This window comes from Colobus angolensis, unplaced genomic scaffold (genome assembly GCF_000951035.1).
Source record: "Colobus angolensis palliatus isolate OR3802 unplaced genomic scaffold, Cang.pa_1.0 Scaffold6, whole genome shotgun sequence".
NCBI lineage: Eukaryota > Metazoa > Chordata > Mammalia > Primates > Cercopithecidae > Colobus > Colobus angolensis.
Window position 1 is genome coordinate 6,651,873 of NW_012119598.1, and position 14,962 is coordinate 6,666,834.

The 14,962-nt window shown below is 41.0% G+C and overlaps 1 protein-coding gene across 3 annotated transcripts in view; it reads right to left on the minus strand.

Moving 5' to 3' along the window:
* Window positions 1-755: 755 nt before the first annotated feature.
* The window catches only part of F13A1 (coagulation factor XIII, A1 polypeptide), a 161,199-nt gene continuing 146,992 nt past the window's right edge, over window positions 756-14,962 (minus strand). For all 3 annotated transcript variants that reach the window (XM_011962645.1, XM_011962644.1, XM_011962646.1), the window contains 2 exons: window positions 8,499-8,635; window positions 756-2,463 (listed from right to left, as the gene is read on the minus strand). In XM_011962645.1, the coding sequence (XP_011818035.1) occupies window positions 2,310-2,463; window positions 8,499-8,635 (291 nt within the window). In that variant the 3' untranslated portion in view covers window positions 756-2,309. The remainder of the gene's footprint in view (window positions 2,464-8,498; window positions 8,636-14,962) is intronic.

Consider the following 14,962-nt stretch of genomic DNA (forward strand, 5'->3'; position numbering starts at 1 on the left):
AAAATATTTATGTTTCTTATGTTTCCCCTCTTTTGTCACTGAAGTTCCAAACACTAATAAGGATTTGTTCAAAAGCACTGAGGGCTAGCACAGGTAGAGACCCAGGGAGAGTTAGAACTCAAAGTCCTGCTGCTACCTGAGACACATTGCTTGTTACCATTGCTAAATTATAATTCTTAGAGCCATAGCATTAATACATGTGTGAAATCCCAGCTATCAGAGGGAATGGGCTGGCTCTAAGGGTAAGTGTGACAAACAGGTTCCGTCTTGGGTGCCAGTTTCAAATCAATTGCTAGTTGCTACCTGGAATTGAGAAAGTTTCTGAGGTCTGATCTGAGGTACAATTGTTCGGTGATATCTGCCATGAATATGGGATCTCCTATATATGATTTTCAGACGACTCTAACAGGTGTTCATTATGCAGGTCTCCATGCTGGCAATCCACTGGTTCACCACAATGGTTCATGAGATTATTTATGAGAAAATACCTACAGAGATTTTATAGTTTCTGGAAGCTGGTTTTTGAACTAAATATACAACTTGATCCCTCAGTGAATATAGTTAATAAAATGTAGAAAGAGAGAGGTGAAGAAAACGGTGACATTAACACCTGTTAGAGTCATTTTCTTTAGAGGATAAATGCTTGTTTTCCTATCTAGGTTGGGTTGTCTACTGCGGAGGAAGGATGGTTTCTCAAGAAGTTGTGATTAGTAGTGTGTTATACTGAAAATTAAAGGCATTCACCTCTGCTCAGATGCAAATATAATCAGTTTAACTTTATTTTAAGCTTCTATTACATTGTAATTAATAATAATATGCTAAGTTAAGCCAGTTTAACTGTCTAGCAAAATGCATTTCATTTTAAAATTGGGTATTGGAAGACTTGGCAAATGCTGTGAGATTACTAGTAAAGTTAAGTATGATATATATATAGAGGGAACCAGCTCACCCTCATAGGTTAGTGCTGAAGGCTCAGGAACAGTCTCAAAGGCTTAAAAATGTAGTTATATAGACCAGAGCATTCCATTTTGATTTTGCCCCCAGTATCCTTATCACTGTTCATTTTTTGCTAAGAATCACAGTCTACTGGCCTAAATCACACCCTATACATGTCAGTGGGAAATTCTGGCCATAAATCAGCCTTGCAAATACATAGCAGGTAGCCTTGTCTGTAGTGGCCTTGGAACATAATACAAATGATGTCAGCATCCTCTGTGGTTGGGTCAGAACTAGCACTGGCTGTTTGCAAGGCTGAGTCCATATTACCCTTCAGGACCTGAGTGCCAAGCTGCGGTCTCAACATGGGTGATGTGAAGGACAAGAGAGAATCAGTGGTTGCAGTCCTTCTATATATCTGGTCACTAGATCCACCAGCTTCTCCATCTTGTTGGGCTTATTACATCTCTGAAAAGGGACCTGAACCTGCATCATTCTGCAAAGGAGATGATTCCTGAGAGATGGGTGAAATATAGTCACTAACTAAAGAGATAAATCCCTCACTTTACTTCCTAGTATTGCATCCCAAAAAGGGTTAAAGTAAGGGATATTGGCTCCTGCTGATCAGGCCGCAGTGCGACACCTTCTGTAAAATGCACCGCAAAACTACATTATTCAATAGACTTGAGTGCTGCACCTGCTTTCTTATCTCCTTGTAGGTGATTAAGTTTCCCACAAATGCAATTTGTTAATATGGGGCCACCTCTTCTCACAAGGTAAATCTGTAAAATTTGGCAGGCATTTGCTTGGCTGCAGGTGCAAAATGAAAGACCTTTTCCTGGCTTTGCCAAAAATAAAAAATCATGTTGTGCTCCAGTCCTGGGAGAAATATTCTGACCTGGAGGGTAGAACCTGACCCCAAGAAAGGGGATTGGAATTCTAGAGCCCAAATCATGTGCTATTATTCCCAAAAGGCTGAGTGGGGAATCTGAAGTCTTGTTTTAAATGAGGTCAGGTATTGAGCAAATCTCCCTGGTAAGAGAGCCCACTGATATTTGGAGCTGTAGCCATTTGTGATGATAAATGATGACTGTTACTCTTATGAGCTATGAGAGCTTAATTAGAGCTTAATTAAAACTAATGCTCAGCATTCTTTGGAAGGTGGAGAGATTAACAACTAACTTCCATGCCGAGTAGCCTGGGCTTTGAAAAGTATGTTTTTGAAATACGTGGGATCTCCACTCTGGGGCCTTCTCCAGTCCTGTCTGGGTCTTCACACCTAAGCCAAAGCAAGAGCTATTTTTGTGTTAGAATTTCCTTAACCAAGACTACAAAACGCCAAATGCCACGGTTCATCTCAGCCTCCTGTGCATTCACATGGAAGGTCGTCTCTGAATCTGCACGTCCAGCTCGCCATACACATGTCTCAGGGAGTCACTGCTCATGCTGGCTATCAGCTTCCGAGGCCCAGAGACCCAGGGCCGGCACACTTCTTCCCATTGCACGGTGGAGTTGGGCCGGATTTCACTGAAAGGATGGAAAAGAGAGGAGAGGTTGGAAGATCCAGCTTTCCACTTTGATCAGGAAGCAGTGAAAACTCTTGCCTAAGTCACTTGCTTTCTTTCTCTCAGTTGGTGCTTAGGGCAGTGAAGACTCTCACTGGCTGATTCAGCAAGTCACACCCCAAATGAGGCCCTCACATAAGGCTCTGCAGAACCTGTCACTGACAGTCTTACTGGGTCATGGTTCCTTCCACCAGGATGCATCCGCCAGCCTCCCAGTGGCCATCAGGAGCTGGGTTGAGCCCTATCCAACCATTAATCTAGCTTGTCCCCAAGCCCTCCATAGTAGCCTTATCTATGTGACTGATCTTCTGAGCTTCAGCTAGAAGCTGCCGCTAGTTTCCTCCTGGGATTAGAGTCCTATCTGAATCCCCCAGCTGCCTTTGCTGAGGTCCTGACACTCGAGTTAGCTTTTGCCAACTCCCTTGGGATAGACCTTGTTCCCAGACTCAGCATCTGGAACATAGCCCTGCCTGCTGCCATTTGACTTTGAGAATCTTCATTTTCTGTAATTAAAATTCCTATTTCAACCACCAAATTGGGCCCCTCTACCTATGCAACTTTCTGCTACCATCTATTGCCAATGTCCTAATGTATCTGGTTAGTGACATAGCCTTGAGTGGTTCTGGTGTTCTCCTTTTCCTCCCAGCCTTTGCCCTGAAGTCTTCCTGAGTGTCATGAACAAGCCCACGTCAGTGCAGACTGAGGCTAATCAGGGCTGGGGAGATTTAGTGTTCTCTGGGGTGCTTCACATATAGCCTCCCCTATGAACCTTGGGAGATTATATTCAGATTGTATACGTATGACAGTTCTTCGAGGCAGATACTATGCAGTAGATTTTATGATCAAGAAAAATGGAAGTTTAACCAGTGAAGTCCTTTTTTCAAGATCACACAATTGGTAAATAGGCAGAGATGAAATTTGAACCCAGGTTTTTCTGAGTCCCATATTCATACACTTTCTGCTACTCTTCACTACATTTCATAAAAGTATACACCATATGTTCTATAAGAAAAGGCTTTTTCTAAGATATTTGCACACACATATTTACAGCAGCACAATTTGCGATTGCAAAACTATGAAACCAGTCCAAATGCCCATCAACGAGTGGATAAAGAAATTGTGGTATGTATATACCATGGAATACTACTCAGCCATAAAAAGAAATGAAATAATGGAATTCACAGTGACCTGGATGAAACTGGAGATCATGATGCTAAGTGAAGTAACTCAGGAATGGAAAACCAAACATCCTATGTTCTCACTCATAAGCTGGAGCTAAGCTATGAGGGTGCAAAGGCATAAGAATGATGCAATGGTCTTTGGGGACTCCAGGGAAAGGTGAGAGGGATAAAAGACTACAAATTGGATACAGTATGTACTTCTCAGGTGATGGGTGACCAAATATCTCAGAAGTCACCACTAAAGAGCTTATTCATGTAACCAAACATCATCTGTTCCCCCAAAAACCTATGGAAATAAAAAAAAAGAAAAAGAGAAAAGGCTTTTTCTGACCACTGTGCTTACTTTTTCATAGGTTTTATTTCTCAAGCAGGAAAGATGCTTTTTGACTTAGTAATAAGACTGTCCCGCAAGTGTTCATGGAGGATTCATTGAACTCTTTGCAAAATAATTTAGGAAAGTTTCTCCTGTCTGCATGCAGAGAGAAAATTCTCAGTCCTCAATTCACAGTGCTCAATTCAATACCAATGTAGGTTTGCGATATTTATTTCTCAACAGCTGTGCTATTGTTTCCTGTATCCATTCACTGTCTCTCCTCTGGTTCCCCCAAGTGATCAATCAGAAGCACTTCGTGAAACAGTGGCCCTGGTTAAGGACCTGACCTGAGACCATGTACTGTAGATAACCACCTCAAACAGAAGCTAAATCTTTAGCTCCCCCTTATCATTTTCTCGTACTCATAAAACCATCTGGCATAATGATGTGTACATACGAAAAAACTCATACATGAATATACTCATACATGAAGATACATATGCATGCTACTTTACATACAGATAAATCCATAACAGAGAGAGAAAATCATTTTGGTAAGTGGAGCAATGTTGGAGTAATCCTATTTTCTGGGGATGGATGTTGTGATAAATGATTCTCAGTAATGTGCTGAGCCATCAGGAGATACTGGCCATTTATCATCTTGAATGCACGCAGGCAAATGAGATTATTATTACAATAAACTGCAACTACCCATGGTCTGTCCTCTGTGCGTCTAGCCCTTAGCTTCTGCCCTATTTGAGAAACTTAAAGTTTAAGCCCAAATCACAAAGTGGGGGAATTTTTCTCTTGAAATAATTTATTGAACTGGATCATTTTCTAAAGAGCAAAGTAAATCTGGAAGATAAATTATTTGATGCTCTGGGAGCTTCAAGTGCAGAAAGCTAAGAGTCTGTGGAGGTGGAACCTCTGTGCATCTGAGATAGGCAGGAGCCAGTGGGGGAAGAGCAGGAAGGTAAACCATTTCAGAGTGGAGTTGGCTCAGGGCGAGTGAGTGGTGAGACACAGCACCGCCTTCTTTGTTCCTGGCTCCGATTCCCTGTTTACCAGCTCCCCACCTTCCAGGCCCTCTACTTTGGTCTCAAGACCTCCTGCCTTCTAAACACCACATCTGGAAGGGTGTCGGTGAATGAGTGGGGGTGGTGATTCCCCAACTATTTAAGAGCTGTATTCTAGAGAGAAATACAATCTCGTAAAGGATTTTGGTTCTGTGGAATTGCACTTTCTAGGCGTCCAAGTTGTTACATGGATCTGGCACTCCTAGATGAGATCTTGGCAACATAGGGCACAGTGGAGTGTTTCTAATTATCTGACCATATGGAAGTGGGCATGGACTGGCTCAGGTCTTGGTTGTGAAGGTGTGTGCCGGAGTGAGGAGTAAACAGAGAAAGTAGCGCTTGGTCCAAGTTGTAAGCCCATCCTAGATAACAAATGTTTTCTATGTCATGATTTTTAGCCCAATTTTTGACTGTCTCTGAGAAATAAAGCTTCTTTTGCCTGGGAGACATTCCACCCTGAATCTGGGTTTCTATAACTATTCAGCCATAAAAAAGAATAAAATCCTGCCATTTGTAACAACATAAATTAGACCTGGAGGAAGGGCATCATGGTAAGTGAAATAAACCAGACATGGAAATACTACATGATTTCACTCACATGTAGACACTAAAAAAAATTTTTTTTAAAGTTGATAACATAGAAACAAAGAGTAGAACAGTGGTTACCAGAGACTGAGGAGGAGAACATGAAGGGGAAGATGGGAAGAGGTTGGCCAATGAGAACAAAGTGACAGTTAAATAGGAGGAATAAGTTCTGGTGTTCTATTGCATGATAAGGTAACTATGATTAACAGTAGGTATTGTATATAACAAAAGAGCTAGAAGACATGCTTTTGAATGTTCTCACCACAAAGAAATGATAAATGCATGGGGTGATGGATACACTGAATACTCCGATTTGATCATTATACAACCACATTATATGTATCGAAACATCAAATTGCCCCACATAAACATGTACAATTACAATGTATCAGTAAAAAAAACTTAAAAGAGAGATTGAGAACTGTTATGGACTAAATGTTTGTGCTCCTCACAAATTCATTTGTTGACACCCAAACTCCAGTGTGATACCTTTAGCGATGGAGCTTTGGGGAGGTAATTAAATTAGAATAGGTCATGTGGGCGGAGCTCATGATGGGATGAGTGCCCTTCGAAGAAGAGATGCCAGAGAACTTGTCCTCCCTCTCTTTGCCCCATGTGAGGGCACAGTGAAAAGACAGCCATCTGCAAGCTGGGAAGAGAGCCCTCATCAGGAACCGAATTGGTCGGCCCCTTGTTCTCGGACTTCCCAGGCTCCAGAAGTGTGAGGTATAAATGTTTGTTGTATAAGCCACCCAATCTATGGCATTTCTGTTACAGCAGTGCAAACTGACTAAGAGCAGCTAGCTGTCTGTCTATCTACTTGTCTGCCTAGACTTACGTGTTGCAGTAACTACTAATAGTACCTTAAGCCAGTGTGTGGGCAGGACATCTGTGTCCATGTGGGGACTAGCCTTATCCATCCTTTCTCCCGATTCACTCCACTTTGCTCCACCCCAATGTCAGACATTAACAATAAACAAACCGTCTGGAGATTTAACCTATTTTGAGCCTGAGACCTCCCAAATAGTGGGTCATTGCACTGTGTGATAATTCATCTTTTGTCTAAGACACACAGTGTCCTTTTTTATGTGTTGACCTTGACCAAGGTGGAATTCTGGGGGGGATAGCCAAGGTGTAAAGATAGAAGAGGTTCCAGTACACTCAGATAAAGCTTGTGGGGTTATTGTCTGGGAAGGAAAAAATTGGATACAGCAGGGGGCTGTATGGAAGAGGAAACGTGTTTCACTTTGCCTGAATGATTCTTGCATCTGATTCGAGTGGGAAGGTGCGAGAATGGGTGAGTGAGACTGTCGTTTCTGACGAAAGCAGGGGTATGGCTGCTGACCTCTCCATCTAGCTGGGGTTGATTACTAATTTACTTCTTTTTTCTTTCCTGCAAGTTTCCTATTAGCACAGGAAGTTTGCTATGTTTTGTGCTTGCATTGTTTCAAAAGCACTCAGATTATTTTCTCTGTTGTTTATTGCATCTGCAGTAAGGCATCTCTTAAATGATGAGATGCAGAAGCTATAAGCCTTGTAATTTGAAAGAAATGTGGAGAGCTCTTTGTGGGCAATAAAGTGCCCCAGAGGGTTTAAGTGAGGCCTTGCATTTATCCCACAGATTCCAGAGTGGGGTCGCTTCCATAAAGAGTGTCAGGAAAATTCTTAACATATCTGGTCATGAGGCGGTTTCTAAAGTCCTCTACCTCCCTTTCTATGCCTTAGAAGGTCACCCCACAGGAAATGTGCTAGATTGATTGATGCTGACAAGGACTTATTTGTGGTAGAAATGAAAGTAATAAACCTCAAAGATTGGGATCCATTCTGGGTGTCACACTTTAAGAGGAGTAGTGACAAATTGGAATGTGTGGGAGAGAGAGACAGAGAGCTGAAACCACGTTAGAGGAGAGAGAAATAAGTCAGGACAGATTTTTGTCCCCAGGTAGAAAAGATTCGAAGAAGATGAGACAGCTGTTTGCAAACATTTGCAAACCATCAGATGGGAGAGAGATGGGCCTTACTTTCTGTCAGTCCAGATGGCAGAATTAGGATCATTGGTAGGATCAAATGGTAGAAAAACATGTTTCCTTACCATTAGAGCTACCTGACCATGGAATGGTTTATCTTGTTGGGTTACACTCTTTGTTAGTAGAAGTCACAGAAACTGAGACCTGTCAAGCACAATTTGAAGGGGGCTCTGTGTGGAAGAGGCTGAGTTTCATTCAGATCATTACAGCACCTGGGGTTGTCTTTGGTCCCCTGAATGGGGAACCATCTAGAACTCTTTAGGCTCAACTAAAAAAAAAACCTGAATCCAACAGTTGTAGACAGTGATTGGGATGGTAAAATCTGTGAGGTGAGGCTGGAGACAAAGGACCCATGTAAAGGGAGCATCTCTCAGCCTAATATCTGACACATGGTAGGAGCTCAATAAAGATGAGAATTGTCCATACATGAGTAGGTAGTACAGCAAAGTGGTTCAAACTTGGGTTCTGGAATTCACCAGCCTGAGTCTGAATCTTGGCTCTGTTTCCATAAACTGTGTAACTGAAGACTCAACCAGTCAAACCTTTGAGAGGTTTGAAGACTCAGTCTCTCAAAGCCTCAAATTCCTCAGCTACAGAAGAGAGATAATAGCAGTATCCACATCATTAGGGTGTCTTTAAGGATTAAATGATGAAAGTGCTGGTCAAATCAAAGTTTTACTCCATGGTCAGCAAGGAGGAGGCAGCTTCCCAGACGTTTTCACTGGGGAGCAGATCTATGTTTGGAAAAGACACACGCAGAGAAAACTTCTCACAGCCCTGCACTGCCTGCCTGGTCTCCCCAACCCAAGGCTTACCGGAACATCTTCCTCTTTGGTCTTGTTATTCCAGGACCATCCAAATGTATCCAGACATTTCGCAGGGTTTCTTTTAAAGGATTGGTAAATTCAACTGTCACAATCATGTCAGAACCAACTACCTGAGCGCCACGGACCTAAGAGAGAGAATGCAGCTCATTAGCAGCAAATAAAACCTCGTTCTGCTCTCCTGTTGCCTTAACCATCTTCACTTTTACTAGAGTTTTATGATACAGTTATTTTTCTGGCAATAGAACCAATGTGATGAGGATAGCTGATTGCTTTGACTGGGGGATACCTATTGAGAAAGAGATGGAAATTTACTAATTAGAATCATACTCTTTTCCTCATTATAAAACCAGCCTAATTAGAGCTCAGGTCAGTAACAGGGGCCACTGACTGCTCTTTGTCAGCAGGAGGGGGAAGTGCATTTGGTGTGGTAACAGGTTTCCACTGTGAGGGCGGCCAAGTGAACTTTGCTTCTGGATAGGCATCAAGTTTCCTGCTGGGACACAGGGGATTCCTGAGTTTAAGGGGTAGAAAATGCTTCAGGGCACATGTGCCTTCTTACTTTTAGACACATTCGGAGTCCTTACTGTTGAACATGAAGAAGAAGAACCTGGATATTAAAATAAGGAAAGGAGATTTTTCTTCTGCAGCCACACTACCTCAGTCCAGGAGAATAAAAGGTTATTTATTGGTGAGTTGATCTATAATGACTCTCAGCAGTATCAGGTATTTGGAAGAACAACACAGGAGATAGCCAGAGCTCAGTGCCAGCTTCAACACTTATTCACAGTGGGGACTCAGGTGGTTTAGGCTTTCTGAGACTCAGTTTTCTTGTCTTTAAAATGGACTAACATTTTTATGGGGTGATCTACGTAGAATGCTCTTATTATTACAATACCTTAAGTTGTGTTTACTGTATGCCCCATACTTTAGATCCATATGCTTTTTCAACATAAACTCAATGTGCTGCAAAATGCCAGGTGGCTGTAAGACTTGTTTGTTTGTTTAGGAGCTATGTATACCAAATGAATGGATCTGTATAAGCTCTAAGTAACTTGGGAATAAGATAAGAATAATAGTTCTTCCCTTGCAAGAAAGGTTTGGAATGAAAAAATGCTCATAAAACAACAAACATATTGCAAGGCACATGGCAAAGGCTCAATGCATTACAGCTGATGCTTTTTAGGGTAGCAGTGCTCTGGGTAGTTTGTCTTATTCGCCTTATATTTCAGCCCACTTTTAACTCCAATACTTAGTACTTCAATACCAATGTCCAATAAATATTTATTAAATTAACTCAATGGCTCAAAAATGGAATTTATTGGATGTCTGGATCTTCCATATGACAACCCAGCCATTACTATACCATGTTTCTTTAGCCACTATATAATATGGGAGAAAATATATGGAAATGAGCCTTTTTTAAGAATGGAGGTAAAGAGGAAGGACATTGCCCAGAGAAGAGGACCCTCGCTTACTGATGCTACAGTCAAGAATAAAATCTTCCTGATCTGATCATTATACACTGTATGTATGAACTGAAAAATCACATTTACCCCATAAATATTTACAATTATTATATATCAATTAAAAGAAGAATACAGTCTTATGGCTTTACTCATCAAGCCATGCTTTGTGACTAAATTTATGGCTATGGGATTTCTTAAGTCTATAAGAAAAATGAAACTTCCAGCCAACTCCCCAACTTTGTTACATTTAAATCCTCATCTCCTGGAGGGCAGTGGTGGAGAGATGGGTTCAGGGGAACTAGGAAAGGGGCAGACAATGGTCATGGCAGCAACAACAGCAGGTGCACCTAGACAGCATGGATCATGTGCCAGGCAGGGAGTCCAGCACTCTAACCAGCGATCCTCAGTCTGGGTGGATCCTGTAATTCATTTATTTGAGGCACCCCTGTTGATTACAAAGAACCAGCCCCAGCTGGCAACCATAATTCACGTACATTCTCACATAAGCCTCACAACACAAGGGCTATATTTGTATCAGCTCGATCCGACGATAATAATAGTTATTCCCTTAAGAAGAAGGAGGTTTTCTGGGGCAGGATCATTGGTGCCAGGCATTTCATTTTATAAAAGAGAAAACTGTGGTTCAGGAAAATAGGTAACTTGAATGAGGATTCGAAGCTGCTAAATGACCAAGCTGGGATTGAAGTTAAAGTCTGCGTAACTGGAGATCTTGAACTCTAAGATAGAGTCCTGCTCTGAGGTCAGAGGAGCTGAAAAGCCAACAACTCAGCCATAACAAGACAACCAAAACTGTTTCATACTGAAGTCCCCCCGTTTAAAAAAAAAAAAAAATATATATACACACACACACATATATATATATATATATATATATATGTATGCCAGTCGGGAAGTAAGGGAGGTTTTTCAAATCAGTGGGAGCAGCATTGGATTTGAAGTCACACTGACAAGAATGAGAATGAATAAGGCATAACGGGGAGGACACTGGTTAAATAATAGGCAAACTGGAACATGAACCAGAAGTTACTTTTATGGCTGGCTGGCACATGGGGTGTGGAGGGATAAACCTGGTTTGAAGGCTGTGGCAAAAAGAGTAGTCATGATCTAGATCAGGGTTTCTCAGCATCAGCACTGCTGACGTTTTGGGCTGGATGTATCTTTGTTGCAGAGCTGTTCTGTATAATGTAGGATGTTAAGCAACATCCCTGGTCTCTACCCACTGCATGCCAGGAGCAGCCCCGCACCCCAACCATCACAACCAAAAGTGTCTCTAGCAATTGCCAAATATTCCTTAGGAAGCAAAATTGCCCTCCAGTTGGAAACCACTGGTACAGACAAAACATGTGGAAGACAGACTGAATTTTTCACTTTCTTCTCAGAGGCCCTGCCTCAATCAATTTAGATATTGAAGGTGTAGCAATACATCAGAATACTTTACATGGTGTCCTTGATTTAGTTCTCAGTGTGTCCAATATATTTTTTCCTGCATTAAGAAAAATTTCCAAAACATCTTTGGATTAAGAAAATACAAAATAAAGATAGCGTTTACAAGAGCTCTCTAAACGGAAGAAGATGGAGTGGCTGCGGAGACATTATTGGCAAAAGTGTTCGCTATGATCACTTTATTCTTTCTGGAAAAAATATTTGGAGCCATCTGTCTTCTCCATGGTATGCTATATAAGGATGGGCATAAGCTCCTTCAAAAGCAAATCTGATAGTAGCTACTGACCTTTCCTCCACGCAGACACACACAGTGACAAATATAAGACATACACAACATAGGCATGCATTTTAAGGGGACACACTATAGGCCTATGAAGTCTATACATGGTTCATAGACTATTCATCGGGGCCCATGATCCCTAGACTAAGAACCCTTTCCATACCAGTAGACTGGCTCTACATGAAGCCTCCTATGCTGTGGAAAGTGAAATACACCCTTCCAGGTCACTGATGACAGTGATAGGGAATGTTTAGTGTTTGAGAAACTGGCCCATGCAATTGAGCCTTCATAGATAGGCTTCAGATCTGAATATGATCAGGAGATGAAACCTTCTCAGGTAATTTCATATGTCATGCCTAATCAGTTTGCTTCCAGTATTATCTCTGTAATTAGATGCTGGCATGGGTATGTCAATTCTGCCCAGATTTCCCTGATGCTGGAGTGGGGAGCGGGGAGAAGGTTGGGGAGGGGTGAGAGGAGAAGCCTTTCTCTGGTTGTAGAGTGTTTCTTTTGCAATTAACAAAGACCGGTGTCCCTTTTCTGACATTTGTCTCCTGCACTGAGAATGTAAACTTCCTGTCCCTGACTACTGATGGACCTTAGACACTCAAACCTAACTAAATATAAAAACCTGCCCAATGCACGACATCACTGTGTTCTGCTTGGGAAACGTAACTGGAGGTGTCTCCCTCTCCTTGATTTTTTTGAGGAACATGCTGCCAACACAGAGTGTTTTCATGTTACGTGTTGATTTCAGTGATGCACCATGCTATGGTACCTACAAAATGCTGAGAACAATGACTATTTGGGGAGAAAATGTCTGTTTGCATCACATTATTTTAGGAATCTGCAAAGCTCCCTTTTCCTTATTGCTGAAAGCATAATTCCATATCTGCATAGTCATATTTTCATTTCATTTTCATAGTCATATTTTTCATTTTCTTGCTCTCATAAAACCTTAAATAAAGGGAGCCTTCAGGCAATTTGGAAAAGGTTACTTCAAAAAGAAACTTTTATGTGTATTCACTTTAGAGAAGAGTATTCATTACTTGGGCCAGAGAAAAGAATAAGGCATATGTCTTACTTGGTGACATCGAATCCTTTTGCATATACTTGATGGTCTTAAGTTCTTCTCAAGACTCCATTTAAAATATCTCTGTTTTAAAAAATCAGCCTGTAATATGATACTTTTCCAAGTAACGTATCACTTACTGATATCGACACACTGAATTCCTGTCCTTTATACTAATTCATGATAATGAGCTGCTACTCTGATTCTTTGGTAAACAGGAAAATTACTAACACACACATATACTCTCTCTTATATAAACATTTTGGGAAGAAATAACTTTTTTAGAAATCACAAGATATCTTCCACTAAGCATATGCTTTAAAAATACATAACTGTATTCAAAATCGAAACTGAAATGAAGGAAAAAGTTTGAGAAAGAGTAACATAAATTAAGTTGGCAATTTGATATACATGATTTATTAGCGCATGTAACTGCTCTTATTTCAAATACTTTCAATCATGTATCGCACATATTTCTGGAAACGGTACTTTTTCCCTCCCCCTTGGCCTGTGATCACTGTTGATAACAAGCAATTTCTTGTTTGTAAACTCTGCTCATCACCACACGCACTACCCTTGCTTTTAGCTGACACTTAGATGAACACTTACTAACCAATGCTAATGGTTCTAGGATGGTTAGGAAATGTCCTCAGTCTATATTTTTTTCAATATAGTAGCCACTAGTCACCTGTGGCTGTTTATATTTAAATTAATTAAAATTAAGTGAAATGTAAAAAATTCAGTTCCTCAGTTGCACTAGCCACATTTCAAAGACTCAGTAGCCTCATGCGGCTGGTGGCTACTGTATTGGACGCAGCAGATTTAGGATGTTCCCATTACCCAAGAAAGTTCCAACTCACTTAATCCTCCCAACACTAGGAGGTAAATATTAGGAGTCTTCATTTTATAGATGAGGAAACTGAGACACAGAGGAGTTAAGTAACTGGCTCAAGTTCACACCATTGGTAAGTAGGGTAGAAGAGACTCAAATGTAGAGTGGACAGTCTGGGGCCATAGCCTTTGCTCAGCAACACGTGATCCTGACTCTGATTAACGACAACAATAATAACAAGCAACTTACATTTATTTAGTTAGTGTTTACTTAGTAATGCAGGCATTCCGTTCATCATTTTACTTACACCACCTTATTTAATCTTCTCTACAGCCCTATGGTCTTGGGGGTAGACATGATTATTAATACCATTCTGTTGATGTGAAATTGAAATTTAGAAGATAAATAAAAAGCTTACAGAGTTAGGAATCTGGCAGAACTTGGATATAAATCCAGGTCTTTCTGACTCTAAAACATTCATCTTTAAAACTACATATACTGTGATCCCTGACAGAAGAGAGGTAAAAATAGAAACTTTTTTTTTTTTTTTGCTGGAATAGCTTCTTTATTTTCTGAAATCCACCAAAGAATCATTTGCAGCATCACCTTTTAAGTTATCACTAAATCATCAGTTGAGGATGAGGATTATAAGTGGACCCTGAACTAAATTAGAAAACATCTATAACTCACCTCTCTCTTTTTGACTTTATAGAGAAGGAATTAGATTTCTATGCCAGAGTAAAATGTGACAAGGTAGCCTTCAGGCCTGATATATATTACTTGATGATAATAGGAATCACTATCTAGGATTTTCTATTTTAAAAATGACAGAGATGCCACTTTTAAAAAGAGAATCAGTAGCCCAGACATACTGGGATTACATGACTGGAATGTGAGATTGGTTATTCTCATGTGTGTCTCTTTTTAAGATTAAAAAAATAGCAAACATGAAATGCACAGAGCAAATTATGTTTTAGATACCGCAGTTACCAGTGTCTCCTCATTTTCATCCTAAAATGTGCACTGTTCTGTAGCTGTCCTGAAGAGAGAGGTGGAAAAGAACACCTTTGACAAGCAGGACTCATAGACGTGGTCTAGGCTCGTCTATCCTGGCTAAGGACACCCACAGTTTGGTTCCATGGCCACAATCCTCTGTGAAAGCAGCCACGAGGGGATGGAGTCAGCTATGGGATCAGGGCTAAAGGTGTCCCCTCCTGGGATACCCTGTGGTAAGCAGACTTTCCTTGCTCAGAGTCCCTCACAGCTCACAGGTAGATACCTCTGATTTTTCTCCATAAATAACCTGAAACAGTGTCACGGACATAACTGAGGTGACTG